The sequence below is a fragment of the Helianthus annuus genome, chromosome 11 (assembly GCF_002127325.2).
Source record: "Helianthus annuus cultivar XRQ/B chromosome 11, HanXRQr2.0-SUNRISE, whole genome shotgun sequence".
Classification (NCBI taxonomy): domain Eukaryota; kingdom Viridiplantae; phylum Streptophyta; class Magnoliopsida; order Asterales; family Asteraceae; genus Helianthus; species Helianthus annuus.
In genome coordinates this window covers 137310928-137325391 of record NC_035443.2, presented here as the reverse complement: position 1 = coordinate 137325391, position 14464 = coordinate 137310928, and the positions used below count along the sequence as shown (strand labels likewise).

The window sequence follows — 14464 nt, the reverse complement described above, 5'->3', positions numbered from 1 at the left end:
TCAAGTTGTCAATTTTATACAGGTTGTTTCAAATTTTTCCTGAAAATCAAAATTGAAACATATTTTGATTTTAGGGGGAGTAAAAATTTAAAAAAACAATTAGAAAATTTGAAAATGTCAAAAACATTGAAAAGTGCAATAATGAGTTTTGTTGATACAAGAGGAAATGATAGTAAATCAGTGGACTATCACAGCATGCTAAAGAAATGTAATGACAAATGTGATAAACGATCTCACTAAGGATGTGACGATAGGCTCAGCTAGACTAGTAGATTTGCGATAACGATACAAACATAAAGAAAAAGCCTAGTTCTAGTGGAAAACATGATTGAAAGCATAGTACTTAGTTTTTGTCCTTCTTGATTGTGTACCTGCTCAGTAATCGCTGAATGCCAAAAAGCATAAAAACTGGTTAAGTTTGTGATCTTTCACAACTTTGCTGAAAATGACACTGTGATTGTGTATTTCTTTTGCAAAGACTTAACTTGTTTTATTTCTTTATTTTGTTTAAGCATTGGACATCCTCTGTGTATACGTGAGTATCGACCTGGATGTTAGTGCCTAAACGTTCTGCTTTATTTTCTTTGGTGTTTCGTTTAAGCTTTGGATCACCTCTGCGTATACGGGAGTATCGACCTGGTGGTTAAAGCCTAAACAATTTCAACTTGTTTTTAGTTTCTTTATTTTGTTTAAACATTGGACTTTCTCTGCGTATACGGAAGTATCGACCTGATTGTTAATGTTTAAACATTCTGCGTTGTTTTCGCACAAATCACAGTTGATTAAAGTTTAAAGGCATTACTTGAGTCAGTGTATTGCATGATGAGGGGATATGTTGAAATCGTGGGGTCCATAAGAATTTAGTGCAAAATTAATATACCTTAACGTATCGGTAAGCATTTCGAAAGTTTTTAGATTGAGTTTATGTGGACAACAATATCGTCAATCTATGTGAATCATTTAAAACTTAAAACGATTAAAAGCTTAACGGTGCTTGTGATGTGTCTCAAAAACTGATATGATCCTTTTTCACAAACTCACAAAAATAATGTTTGTACATATTTCATTTCTGCATTTAAATTTCTGTTTAGTTTACATAGTTTGAAAAATCCAAAAAGATTTTCGGCAACTGATGATGAAGAGCTGATTTTCAAAATTCAAAGGCTAAACATGATGAACTGATGGTTTGGATAAGAGTGTTTGAGTTAAAAATTTTGAAATGTTTAGATGATTCATTAATTTGAATCAGAATTTAGAATGTTTCAAAATTTTGATAAGTTTTTAAATGAGAAAATTTGTTTATAAGTGTGGTTGAGAAGTGTGTAGGTGAAAGAAAGGTTTCTGATCCTGTTGCTACGGAAAGCAAGGATGCAATTCAGAACCTGTGAAGAGCTTTATCAGAGAAAAGCCAACGATTGATCTCAAGGTGATAGCTAATTCCAGACGGCGATCCCAGCATGTTGATAGGGGGAGTCTGACGAGGTTAGAACCAAAGAGAAGATCCTGGTATATGCTAAGAAAGAAAGAAGACCGATCAAGATTGAAGAGTCGTCATGTTGAAGACTCTCATTGAAGATTCCGTCAACATTCAAGGGGGAGTCTGTTGGTGCAGTTGTCTATTGACTTCATCTTCGTTAGAGTCTTAGATTAGAACTGATTGTATGGGGCACGCAAAACGAGGAAATGGATTTTATAGGTGATTCCGCTTGAAATGACACATGGTCATTTCAAGCGAAATCAGGAATATTAGTGTTTGTAGTGATTCCGCTTGAGCATGTTCAAGCGGAATCACATGCCTATATATATCCTCCCGAGCGAAATCAGTTGTAACGTTCTTGTTTCCGACGGCGAAGCTCCATCGAAGTGTCTACGTGCTGTAAATTGCTTCCAGATCAATAAACGAGACAGTTAATAGTGAATTCAAGCTAAACAAAGACAGAATCAATGAATTCCGCCTCTGATTCTGTCTGAGCACTCTTCTGATCGACTCGTTAGGTCGTTTCACGATCCTACAACCACGGATGTTAATTGTTATATCTTGTAAACAAATGTAATTGCGGATGTGCCCTCAATATTGTAAATTGGTTTTTATTTAAACTTGATTAAACTGGGATTCACTCACCAGTATTTCCCACTGACAAAATATTTTTAAAACGCGTTTCAGGTAACAAAATGTGAAAGCCAAATAGAAGCCAACTGGACAGCACTGAAGGCTTGGAAAAGTGGCAATAAAGTTACCTAAGAATAAAATAGATATTTTTATTAAATAAAATGGGATTTATTCCTATGAAATTGTGTGTACTGAAAACTTGGGTTTTACCCAAGTGTTTAATGATATAGAAATGTGGTATTTTACTCTGATAAAATATTTCCTAACTACGGTCCTGATGTAAAATTCCGCTGCCAAATTAGATAGTAACGTGATACCACCGAAACTGGCTCGCGGCAGCCCGTTCCCAGGGATTAGGGATCGGGGGTTGCGACACTAATACCATATAATGTGATTTTAAACTATTAGTACCTAAGTACGTTACTTTGTGCAAACCACATGTACTAACTATGTAATTAAATCTTTAAAAAAATCAAAATTTTTAAAAACTTAAAAAATTAAAAATAAAAAAATAAAACTTTTATAAAATAAAGAAATTAAAAATGGAAATCTGGCCTTGATATTATTGTTGTTGACTTTTGAAATAAGATTTAGTTAACTATATGTTTATTTTATAATATAAACTTTTAGTTTTGATTAAAAAATTAAAAATTAAAAAAAAAAACAAAAAAAAACTAATAAATCAAAAAAAAACCACATTTGTTTCAAGAGTGGCCAATGTTAGATAAAGTGTGTTCAAATGTGTTTTTTTATTTATTTTTTTGATTTTTTGAACTGTTTTTTTTTTTGAACTTTTTTTTTATTTTTTTGATTTTTTAACTTATTGTTTTTTAAAAAAAAATTCTTAATTTTTTGGATTTCTTAATTTTTTGTATTTTTTTAATATTTTGATTTTTAAAAGTTTTTATCTCTTTCTTTTTGTTTTCTTATTTTTTGATTTTGTAACATTTTTTAAGTTTTTTTGAAATTATTTTGATTCTTTCTTTTTCTGATTTTTTATTGTTCTAATTTTTTTTATATATTTTGGGATTTTTTTAAATTTTTTGTTTTGTAATTTTTATTTTTTATCTTTAATTGTTTTGATTTTTTAACAATTTTTTATTTTTTAACAATTTTTATTTTTTTCTGACTTTTTTCTATATTTTTAATATTTTTTAATTCTTATTTTTTTTTGGATTTTTTAATTTTATATTTTTCTAATGTTTTGTATTTTTAATTTTTTTCTTTTTTCTAATTTATATATGTGTGTTTTTTTAACAATTTTTTTTTCTTTTTTTATATTTTTATATGTTTGGTTTTCTAATTTTTTTTTGGATTTTTTACTTTTTTAAATTTTGGGTTTTTTTTTTATTTTTTTAGAGTTTTTAGATTTTTTATTTTTTTAAATTTTATTGATTTTTTTTCTGGTTTTTTAGTATTTTTTTGGGATTTTTTAATTTTTTTTTATCTTTTTGGATTTTTAAAATTTTTAAATTTTTTGATATTTTTTATATTTTTTAACCTCTTTAATTTTTTAGTTTTTTTCGATTTTCGTTTCTGATTTTTTTTATTTTTAATTTTTTTTGGGATTTTTAGTTTTTTGGATTTTTTTTATTTTTTTTTTAGTTTTTGTATTTTTCTGATTTTTTTTATTTTTTAGATTTTTTTTTCGTTTTTGAAATCACAACTCTGAAGGCTAACGTTTACGAACACTTGAACATGATGATGAGTCATGCTATGATGTCTTTTTCGGGTTACCTACATACCCAACATAAAACCTATCGTAACCTACAAATTATTTTAAATAGATATTAAAACCGATCCTGACATATCCTTAATTATTTCTCAATCATCCAAGCCCATCCTCATTTTTAAAATTACCCAAATAATAAAAATAGGTTTCTTTTGCCAATCCAATTATATATATACACACACTTATGAAAAATTTAACATAATGATTGATACCTTTTAACATGGTAAAATAATTAATGAAATTACATTCCAAATGTATAAGTGATATAAACAACATTTCTTTATCATTGAATACAATACAAACGTTACACGCCAAGTTTATATTCCAAATGGCATGTAGCTTAATGATAATAAAGTGTTGTGATTCTCAAGAGGTGAGGAGTCGATCCTCATACAAATAATATAAATTTAGAAGTAATTTAGGGGTACGTGAATTTGCCATTCATAAAAAGTTTTATGGTAATCCACGTAATACAAAATCATCTATGTCCGTACACGTGTAATGATTGTTTTGATAACTCATGTTTATCGTTAGTTCAACAGATTACAAATTAAGCTACTTTTATATGATAAAATCTTGTCAATAATTATTTCGTATGAAAAAAGATATTCAATTTTGACATTAGAATAATCTCGAAATATATTGGCCAAATAAAAACTACAAAACTCACCTAAACACGTTAAAACACGTGAATATAATTCAAAACAATTATTCAAAACGAGTGAAAAGGTAATCCTTTTAATTATTATAAATTAAAATAAATGACCAAGATTTTTTCTATATATATAAACCGCACGATTTTATGTCTCCACACTTATTTCTCTCTCCCCCCCTCTTCTCTCTCTCTAGATCTCTCTCGCTGGTACATACCTGCACCATAAAACACATAAAGCTGATTTTTGACACTTCATTTTTGTCTGTAAATCTACAATTGACAGGTCATCTTTGTTCTCATCTCATATCATATCATATAAATTCTTTAGTTTCTCCTATTGCATACATACCAACCGTTAGACAATTAAGTCTAGCGGAAACCCATCAAGATTTATTCATTTTCTCCCATTATTATTATATTATTATTAATATTATCAAATGGACACCAAGGGTGATGTGTTGATGCAACGTTACGAGTTGGGAAAACTACTGGGTCATGGTAACTTTGCAAAAGTTTACCATGCTAGGAATGTTTTAACCGGGATGAGCGTCGCGGTAAAGGTTATAGACAAAAAGAAGGTACTGAAAAGCGGGATGATCACACATATTAAGAGGGAGATCTCGGTGATGCGATTGGTGAAACACGCAAACATTGTGCGGTTACATGAAGTCATGGCTAGCAAGACCAAAATTTACTTTATTTTGGAGTATGTAAAAGGTACAGAATCGTGAAAACCCCGTAAGTTATTATGTATTATTGGTTAATTGTAATAAAAGTACAGTTAGAGGTGCACCAAATTGGATTCAAACCAAGAAATGGTCGAGCTGGTCAACAAAAAGTCAAAACCAGTTTGGGTTTTGCCCTTTTGTTGACCAGCTTTAATGGACCAGTTTTGTACCTGAAATCTCTAAGTACAATGAGAATAAATAGAAAGGAAATTTTATTAAATCATATTTTTAACTAGGGTGATATAAGTACAATGAGAATAATTAAGAAGAAAATTTTATTAAATAATAGTTTGTAACTGTGGTAAATTTTTTTTTTCACAAGTACCATTGATTTTTGTAGGGGGTGAGTTATTTGACAAACTGGCTAAAGGGAGGCTGAAAGAAGATGCTGCAAGAAAGTACTTCCAGCAGCTTATTTCCGCCATCGGATTCTGCCATAGTCGCGGTGTTTACCACCGCGACTTGAAGCCGGAGAATCTGTTGTTGGATGATGAAGGAAATTTGAAAGTTTCGGATTTCGGATTGAGTGCATTGGCGGAAACCAAGAGGCAAGATGGGTTGCTTCACACATGTTGTGGTTCACCCGCGTATGTTGCGCCAGAGATTATTGATCAAAGAGGGTATGACGGGGCGAAAGCGGATATATGGTCATGTGGGGTGGTCTTGTTTGTGCTTTTGGCGGGTTTTCTTCCGTTTCATGATTCGAATTTGGTAGAGATGTATAGAAAGATTGCGGGTGCAAGGTTTAAGTATCCGAATTCGTTCCCTGTTGCAGCCAAAAGTTTGGTGTCAAAGATGTTGGATCCGAACCCAATAACCCGAATTAGCATTGGGGATATTGTAGAACACCCGTGGTTCAACACGGGTTTGGTTTCTGAACCGGTAATAACTGAAACCGGTGCTGGTGGTGGAGATGGAGGTGGAGGAAATTGTAACTGTAACGCGTTTGATATCATTTCACTATCGCGAGGATTAAACTTGTCGGGATTGTTTAACGACAATGGCGAAGACGAGAAGGAAGTAAGGTTCATGGTAAAGCAGCCAGCATCTATAATTATTTCAAAACTTGAAGAAGTAGCCAAGATTTTGAAGATGAAAGTGGTGAAAAATAATGGAGTTTTACTTAGAATGGAAGGTGGTTTAGTAGTTGATTTTGAAGTTTTGGAAATAATGCCCAATGTTCATCTCATTGAGGCTGAGCTAGTGGCGGGTGATCGAGTCGGGTTTCGGGAGATCATGAGTGAACATATTAGACCGGCTCTCACAAGTGTAACCGAGCCAAGTGAATGATCGAGCTTGACTTGTTTTGAGCTAAACTTTTGGCTCGATAATAGCACAAGCTCGATATTACTTGCGAGCTTTATGGGGTCGGGTATTTTATACCCAAGCTTGAATCGGATACGGGCACGGGTAACTTAATGGTTTGTGAGTTGGATGGACATGATCATACCTAAACTTTTGTACTCACTAGTCATGACCACTCATATAAAGGAAACACGGTTTGGATGTGTATGGCGTGGATGAATTGTAGCTTCAAATTTTAAATAAAAGTTCGGTCAATGTAAATATGAATTGTGAACTAATATATTATAATACACACGTTTTTGGTGGTCCTAATAATTGATTTTTGTGGCCCAATACTTATTATAAAATATACGGTTTATATTTTTTGTAGCATTTACAAAAAAGTAAAACCTATGTCATCACTTATAGGTACCTTACGTTTGATAATAGGCCAAAAATGTATATTGAAAATATTGTTACATATGGCTCATGTGTCCTCAAATTTATGGCTCATGTGTCCTACACAAATGTTTGTTATACTCTAGAGATCAAGATACTTGCCTATGAGTCGTATTCATGGGTTTATATTCTACAAAAATTTTATCTATGAGGGAATGGATGAGTCACTTAATATCTCAAAGAATTATATTTTCTTTAACACTGTTATCAAAACAACTCAATCATTTTGAGGGTTCAATGTGGAAAGTAAAACAGGGGCTCTTTTCAACATGTCATTATTATTTGTTTAAACTGAAATAATCGAATGTTAAGATGTAGAATTCAATCTTCATGTTCCGTGTGAAAAAAATTGACACGATTCATAAATATTGATGATAATAAAGTCTATCCTTTCAAGATTACAAGATTTCTTTAAAATTAAATCATATAAAAGACTAAGTGTGTTGATGACTTGATCTTCAATTTTTGTAAACAAAACCCAATGTAGAATTATATAGAAAAACTTTTGTTAGAATTTGAAGGCGCAAATCTTATGGAGACCCTAGATGATGGCCTAGTTTCATTATACTATGAACCCGGCCCTTTCTGTTATACTTAACCGCAATTTAAGAAACTTTTGAGGACAATCCGCGAACATAGGATTTTGGCAATAACTGACCGAAGTGAGGATTTCTAATATTAAATAGCATTACAATGTCAAACATCACTTCTCATATTGTTGTTGGTTATCTAATGTTAAATTCTAAATTAGTAATTTTCTAGGATTTTTTGGTCAAACTAGGTATTGTTTTTTGTTAAACATTTGGGATCTTCTATTACTTTTGAACTATGGATCAATTTTTGTTAAACATTTGGGATCTTTTATTACTTTTGAACTATGGTCTACAGTTAATATTTCCGATCGACAACCGCAAAAAGCTTAACGATATTAGAATTTTGTTGAGCAACATATTATAGTAGAGTCGTGTATTGGCCATTTTATGAAAAAAATATCAGATGTAGGGCCTGAAACAAAACAGAGACTCTACCGTATCGCACATGGAATGTGCATACACTTGACAAGTACTCTCAACAACAAATTGACGCTTGATATGCATGGTCAAGATTAGTTCTCTACAAAGCCAACTTCATGAAAAATGAAATATTAAGTGACAAAAAGCAATAAAACGAATTTAAAACAACGTTTTATAAAAAGTAAAATACTTATAAAAGAATATTCTTACGAACTTACATGGAGTTTTGTAAAAATGCTTACAGTAGATATCTTCAAGACTTTATATATGTATATGTTTATAAAAATCATAATGTTTATAAAACAAATTTCAACCTTTGAGCAGTTCTAAAAAACATGTGTGAATATTTATTAATTTCTATCTTTTTTGTTTAAATGAATTAATATAAAATTTGGAAAGAAACTTATCTAACAAGTAATGTTTCGAATATAAAAAGTCAAATGGACTAATCAAATGATGCCGTGGAAAATTCTTTGAGGAGAAAATTAGTAGTAAAGAAATATTTCCTTACTAAACAAAGTCTTTAAAAGTAGTAAAGAAATTAAACATAATGTACTCATTCGAAACACATGATAAAGACGACTAGCAGACCCGACAGCCCACACAACCATCTACTCAAATCATTTCACTATATCGTGTTATACTAATGTATGTCAGCGGTGACAATCTTACACAAATCATTGTGCACTGAAGTTATGAGCCCGGTTAGAGGGGACACGATGGGATAACATCGAGTCTGTGCCACAAGTCTAAACACGACCAGAGGTCCATTCATGAGCGCCAACCCCTCCAGGCTGGCCGAAAGCCATAGGCTTTAACGGGAAAAGGCCAAGCGGGTACAAAGCATCAAGCATCCTACAAGTGTATTTAATCACCGTCATGTCAAAGTAAAAGGGAACTTCCACCAACCCGGCCATTGTCCCAGGGATAAAACATTATCCATGAGTCGGTAAGAGGGTCTAAGTATAGAAAAAGTATGTAAATACCGAGCAAAGGGGGCATTCAACCACCTCATGTTAAATACGCATACACTGTCTTTGTCAGACGACAATTCTGGTTTATACCATTGCTTACTCTCACGCTCAAAGTTGGTCACAGAAAGAACACCCTCCCAAGGAACCTTGTACCAAATAGTCTGAGCCTTACACAAATTTAAAGAAAAATTACAAACATTGATATATTTAAACAATAACCATATGCAACCGATTTTTACAGGGATAGGGTATTATAATCACGTTGCCTATCTATATCTAACAGCGAATAATATCTAAAGCAACATGGTTTTTAGCATGAAAAACAAACAAATAAACAAATTAATAAAATCCTAGAGTTATATCAGATCCGAAACAGAAAAAACTTTCTAACCAGTGGTGCTCGAAAGGCGTGGACTTACACTATGTTTCTTCTTCTTCTTGCTCGGTTTCGTCACTAGAAACTGAATTCGACCAAACCCAAACTTCTTTCTCTTCCCTTTCACCCCTCTGCAGCCATCAACACCCCCACCACCGCCACCACCATTGCCGCTGCCACCACCGCCATTAATAGTAGGTTTACTCAACATTTGCGCCAAAGAAACCTTCCTTTTCATGTCACTTTTCTCATAATACTCTTCTGTCAAAAGCAACTTCCGGCTCAAAATCTGCCCAATCGACATCGTGGGCGCCAAAATGGGACCTGCCAACATAGGATTCGTCACGTTACCTCCCAAATGGGCCCCGTTTACGTCCAACAAACGAGCGTTGTTCCTACTCGAAGAATTCTTGAACTTCGGCGAGTTTTGAACCGTTGACTTTCTTCTTTGACCATGATCTGACCGCCACTTTCTAAGAGCTTCTTCCGCTTTTAACTTGTCGTTGTTAGCAGCTTCCGCTTTACTCAACGCTTCTTCGAGAACCCTCTTACTGTGTATTACTTCTTCTGTTGCTTCCTCTACCCTGTTCAAGATCTCGGATTGGTTGACTTTGACCACCGATTCGTTGACTTTTTTAACTAAAGATTCTTCAGCCTCTCGAGCTTTCGATTTTAAAGAATTGTACTCTTCAAACGAAAGAGTTACACCGTCACCTTCCGATAACGTTTGACTTTCTGATATTGACTTCATTTCAATTCGCGCAAGAGCTTCACTGGCTCTAGCCGCTTCCTTCAACTTTCTAGCGGCGATCAGACGGATTTCGGCTGTTTTGATTTTTCTTTTAGTTTGTTTGATTTGATTCATTGATTTTAAAACTTCGGATTTTGCTACCTCTCCTACCTTCTTGAACTCTTCTGTTTCGGAAGTTAACCTATGAAGCTCCTTCGGAAAGTCAACGTCTTTCAAAGACGACGTTTTTGAAGAACTTGAAGATAATCGCTGACGGGTTTTCTCGAGTTCGAATCTTTCTTTCTCGATCATTTTGCTGTAAGTTTCCACAGTTGCTCTGATGTCAGCAAGATCATTTGTTGTTCTTGTTAAGTGAAGTTTAGCCTGCTTCAATTCCATCAGAATGAAACTTGGAGTTGATTGCGTTTCAAGGGCGTTTTCGTCATTTCCATCTCTTGATTCTTTGACTTCTTTCAGTTGATCGTTGACTGCGGCTGATTCTTTCTGAAGTTTGACTTTTAATTCTTCGACAAGACTCTTTGTTGCTTCGAGTTCTTTCAAGACTTCAAGTGTTTCCCTTTCTTTCACCATCAAATCGTTTGCTAACTGCACAGCCTGCTCTTCGGCTTTTGCTGCATCAAACTCTTCTTCACCGTCATTCTGCAAGCACATGAACAATATGAAGGGTGTAGACGAACTAAGGCTCGAATCGAGATGGGCTTAAACGAACCCGAGCCTAATAAAAATAAGCTCATTTAATAAACGAGCCGGAGCCAGGGCCCGAGTTTATCGAGCTTGAGTAAACAAGTCTGTTATTTATATAATTTTTAAATACATTAAAATATATGTTTACATAATATTTATTGTTATATAAAATTAGGATTAAAATACCTAAATAATTTATATAAACTTATAACAAAATTATAATTATAGATATATAAATTGATAACTGTAAGTAAATTACTCTGATTATAAATATATAATGAGCAAGTCGAGCTCAAGTTTGAAAAATTACTCACTGGCTGCAAACGAACCGAACGAACACGAACAAGACTTTGTTCGTGTTCGTTTGTTAAGAAATATGTGTTCACGAACTGTTCATGAACACCTACAGAACGAGATTTTATGTTTGTGTTCGTTTGTTAAGGAAATGAACTTGTTCGTGTTTGTTTGTTAATTTTAGGCAACGAACGAAAACGAACGTTGATGCACACGAATGAGTACAAACTAATGTTCATGAAGACAAATGGAAACAAACGAATACAAACAAGCATTCATGAGCAGAATATATAATACAATGACACTTATTAAGTATTTTATTTGTCGGAAATATTGAAGTACATAAATAAAGTATAAAAACTAAAAACACTAATGAACTATCGAACACAAACGAACACGTTACCGAACGTTCACGAACATAAATGAACGAACACGGCCTCTGTTCATGTTCGTTTGTGCAGTTAAACGAACGAAATTTCTTGTTCAGGCTCAGGCTCAGGTTTAGACGAGCTCAGGCTCGGATCACTTACATTCCATTTACAAAATGGAAACAAACAATATCAAATTCGTCAATACTGATGGGTTCTATATTCAAATGTATATCTTGTACTTTGACTTGTTAAAACAAACAAGAACCAAAGCTTCAACCTTTTTGGCTCAGTTTTCAACTTCTTGAGACGCTTTTGACCAAACACAAAGATCAAATCCAAAAGGGTGACTAGAATTGAAAAAAAAAATAGCAAAATGATGAGAAAATATGGTGATTCAAGCAGACAACCCTAAGAATCAAATTGGTAAACACATAATCAAGATTCAATTCAAAATTCAAAATGTCATCTTTTAGTTTGACTAATAAAGTCAACATTAATAGGTTCCAAATTCCAAACTCAACTATATTATATCTTTTAGTTTAACAAGAACCAAAGCTTCAACCTTTTTAATTCAACACAGAGGTCAAACCCAAAAGGGTAATTAAAAAAAATATTTTTTTTATGTAAAATGATGACAAAATATGATGATTCAAGCAAGCAAACAACACCAATAATAATTCACATAAATATATACATACAGAGAAAGAGAGATACCTCAGAAGCATGAAGATGTTTAGAATGGGGTTTCCAGAACCCGACTCCACCGAATCGGGTCACAGCCTCTTTCACGGACTCAAACGGTGCTGACGTGTCAACTTCACCTCTAGCACCACCGCCATTGCTCTGTTTCGGGTCGGAACCCGTTTCAAGAGGAAACCCAGGTCCGACATTGTGATCCGAATCAAGAGATTCCATGAAATTAAACAAAAGGTTGTAGATTTTGATGTGGGGTTTTGATTTGTTTGGATCTGAAGTGAAATAAGATGAAGCCCTAAATATAGGTTGAAGGTTAGAAGTGAGAGTGACAGTCTAACGTTATTCTGTAACTTTTATCTTGGCAAAAGTGCTCAAACGGCTACAATTCCCACACAACTAAAACAAAATTAAAAAATTAAAAAAGGGTTTGGGTTTAATAATTCTTTTGACTTGGAGAATGTTAATTAATTATTACTTACACCATGCGTAGTTGTTTGTCGAATGATGCTTTAACTAGGCGTTTTCTGTCATGTGGCAGTCCAATCAACATGGGGGCATTATTGGGCGGTTTTGCAAAAGTAGCGTAGTGAGAATAATGCCTAATAACGCCCCTTCCATTAATTACACAATTATTTTTTTTAAATTAAATAATGCCACAATGCCCCATTGGTCAGTCAACCCTTGCCACAAGCCCTTTTAGGCATTTTTTTAAACACGCCGGCCCAATTTTTTTGTCGAAAAACGCTTAATCACGCCGGGGTGTAATGGGTGGGGGGCGTTTTCGAGCGGTTTTTTTTTTTGAATTTTTTTTTAAAAAAAAGCCCCATTACGGGCGGTCTTAGTGGATGGTGGCTATGAGCAATGTTTTGGAACCAGACGTTGAATTGGTCTTTTTACTGGGCAACTGGTCGGGCCATAAGAATTGGATTATTACATAAATATAATAAAATTAAATAGTATGAAATTAGTTTTTTTTTTTTACAAAATCTGATTGAACCCCTAACAAATCAAGTCCAACCACCCTGTTTCCTGGTCCGACCACCGGTTCCCGGTCCAACCACCCGGTTCGATGCAAATTCGATCCGATAGGGTGAACCGGGCCGATCAGACATCCATTACCTAGTTCCCGGTCCAACGCAAGGTCTTGGAGCGTTCTGGAAGCAAGCAACATTGTTACTATTTCACGATCTAGAGTTATTCACTTCCTCTCTCCTCTCTTCTAAAACTAATACATTTTCTATCTTTTCCACCTTTTCACATAAATGGATGGTGTCTGTCACGAGCAATATTTTACAAATTCTTTTTCTCTTCCACGTTTGTAGAGGTTTCTCTCTTCTTCACATCAATATTCGTTTAACCATCATTGTAGATGTTTGTCTTTATTTATTAAAGGTGATCTACTTGAGTATTATACTTTTTTTTACCTGTCATTTAACACATATAATGTGACTTTTTTTGAATGGCAAATGTTACAATTAACCTTACTCTTAAATTACACAAAATTAATCCTAATTTATCTGTCATGATTTGAACTCTGATCTTCTTATCAAGAGATAAGAGTCTCTATCACCTAGGCAAAGCTGGAATGACTTTATGCATCTCCCTTAAACACCTAGGCTAATATCATCTTCCCAATCAAATACTCCAATTTTTGAATTTATGATATTTGTATCCTGTTGTTTTAATATCCCCTAAATGAAAATTAATTAAATGTTGTTTTGAGATGTCTATATTCTTCATATCGTGAGGCAATGCGGTCACGCCGTCACGTGTTAAGTTTCGGATTTAGAAGTCATTGTGAAGAAAAAAGAATGATACAAACTAAAATTCTTATTCATCTAATTTTAGCTTTCTTCCTCAGCGCCGTCTCGCCCGCATTAGTATGATTGTAAAAAAAAAAAAAAAAAAAATTGAAAACTAGCATTGTGTTTACGGTTCTATGCAAGTAAAGTTATCCTTTTGTGATCTTGCAACACCGGCCTTTTACTCTTGCATGTTTGAAATTTAAATGTGTGGCGTTACCTTTCGTGAGAAGGAAACAACTAAAGGATTTACAAATTTATCTATTCACATTTCAAGGTAAAAATAAGAATTTAAATAAAAGTGATCATAATTTTGAAACTAAAAGAAATTAGTAAAACAATAGAGTGGTAATTTATTGGCAAAGACAAAACCTTTGATTTAAGAAGATAGGGGTCTTTTGGGTTCAAATTCTACAAATAATAGGGATTAAAAGGATATCTACCATTAAAAAAAAAATAGAAATTACTAAATTGAGTCGAAAATCTTGGCAACGTGCATGTTTGGCCAAAAAGCTACGTCTCACCGGCCCACCGT

The 14464-nt window shown here is 33.5% G+C and overlaps 2 protein-coding genes across 2 annotated transcripts; one reads left to right on the top strand and one right to left on the bottom strand.

Annotated features, from left to right (window-relative positions):
• Positions 1 to 4643: 4643 nt before the first annotated feature.
• On the top strand, positions 4644 to 6845 carry LOC110885378 (CBL-interacting protein kinase 2). Its single transcript, XM_022133072.2, has 2 exons — positions 4644 to 5214; positions 5566 to 6845. Exons 1-2 carry the CDS (start codon positions 4935 to 4937, stop codon positions 6513 to 6515), a joined length of 1230 nt encoding a protein of 409 aa, XP_021988764.1. The 5' UTR covers positions 4644 to 4934; the 3' UTR covers positions 6516 to 6845.
• Positions 6846 to 9132: 2287 nt separating this feature from the next.
• On the bottom strand, positions 9133 to 12463 carry LOC110885379 (WEB family protein At2g38370). Its single transcript, XM_022133073.2, has 2 exons — positions 12146 to 12463; positions 9133 to 10721 (listed from the first exon to the last, which is right to left on the bottom strand). Exons 1-2 carry the CDS (start codon positions 12344 to 12346, stop codon positions 9342 to 9344), a joined length of 1581 nt encoding a protein of 526 aa, XP_021988765.1. The 5' UTR covers positions 12347 to 12463; the 3' UTR covers positions 9133 to 9341.
• Positions 12464 to 14464: the final 2001 nt, after the last annotated feature.

Bases quoted from the DNA above. Each gene is read 5' to 3' on its own strand.
- LOC110885378 (XM_022133072.2), top strand. From the start codon at position 4,935: ATGGACACCAAGGGTGATGTGTTGATGCAACGTTACGAGTTGGGAAAA. The intron at 5,215-5,565 runs GTACAGAATCGT...TGATTTTTGTAG, and splicing joins TATTTTGGAGTATGTAAAAG to GGGGTGAGTTATTTGACAAA.
- LOC110885379 (XM_022133073.2), bottom strand. From the start codon at position 12,346: ATGGAATCTCTTGATTCGGATCACAATGTCGGACCTGGGTTTCCTCTT. The intron at 10,722-12,145 runs GTATCTCTCTTT...ATGTGCTTGCAG, and splicing joins AACATCTTCATGCTTCTGAG to AATGACGGTGAAGAAGAGTT.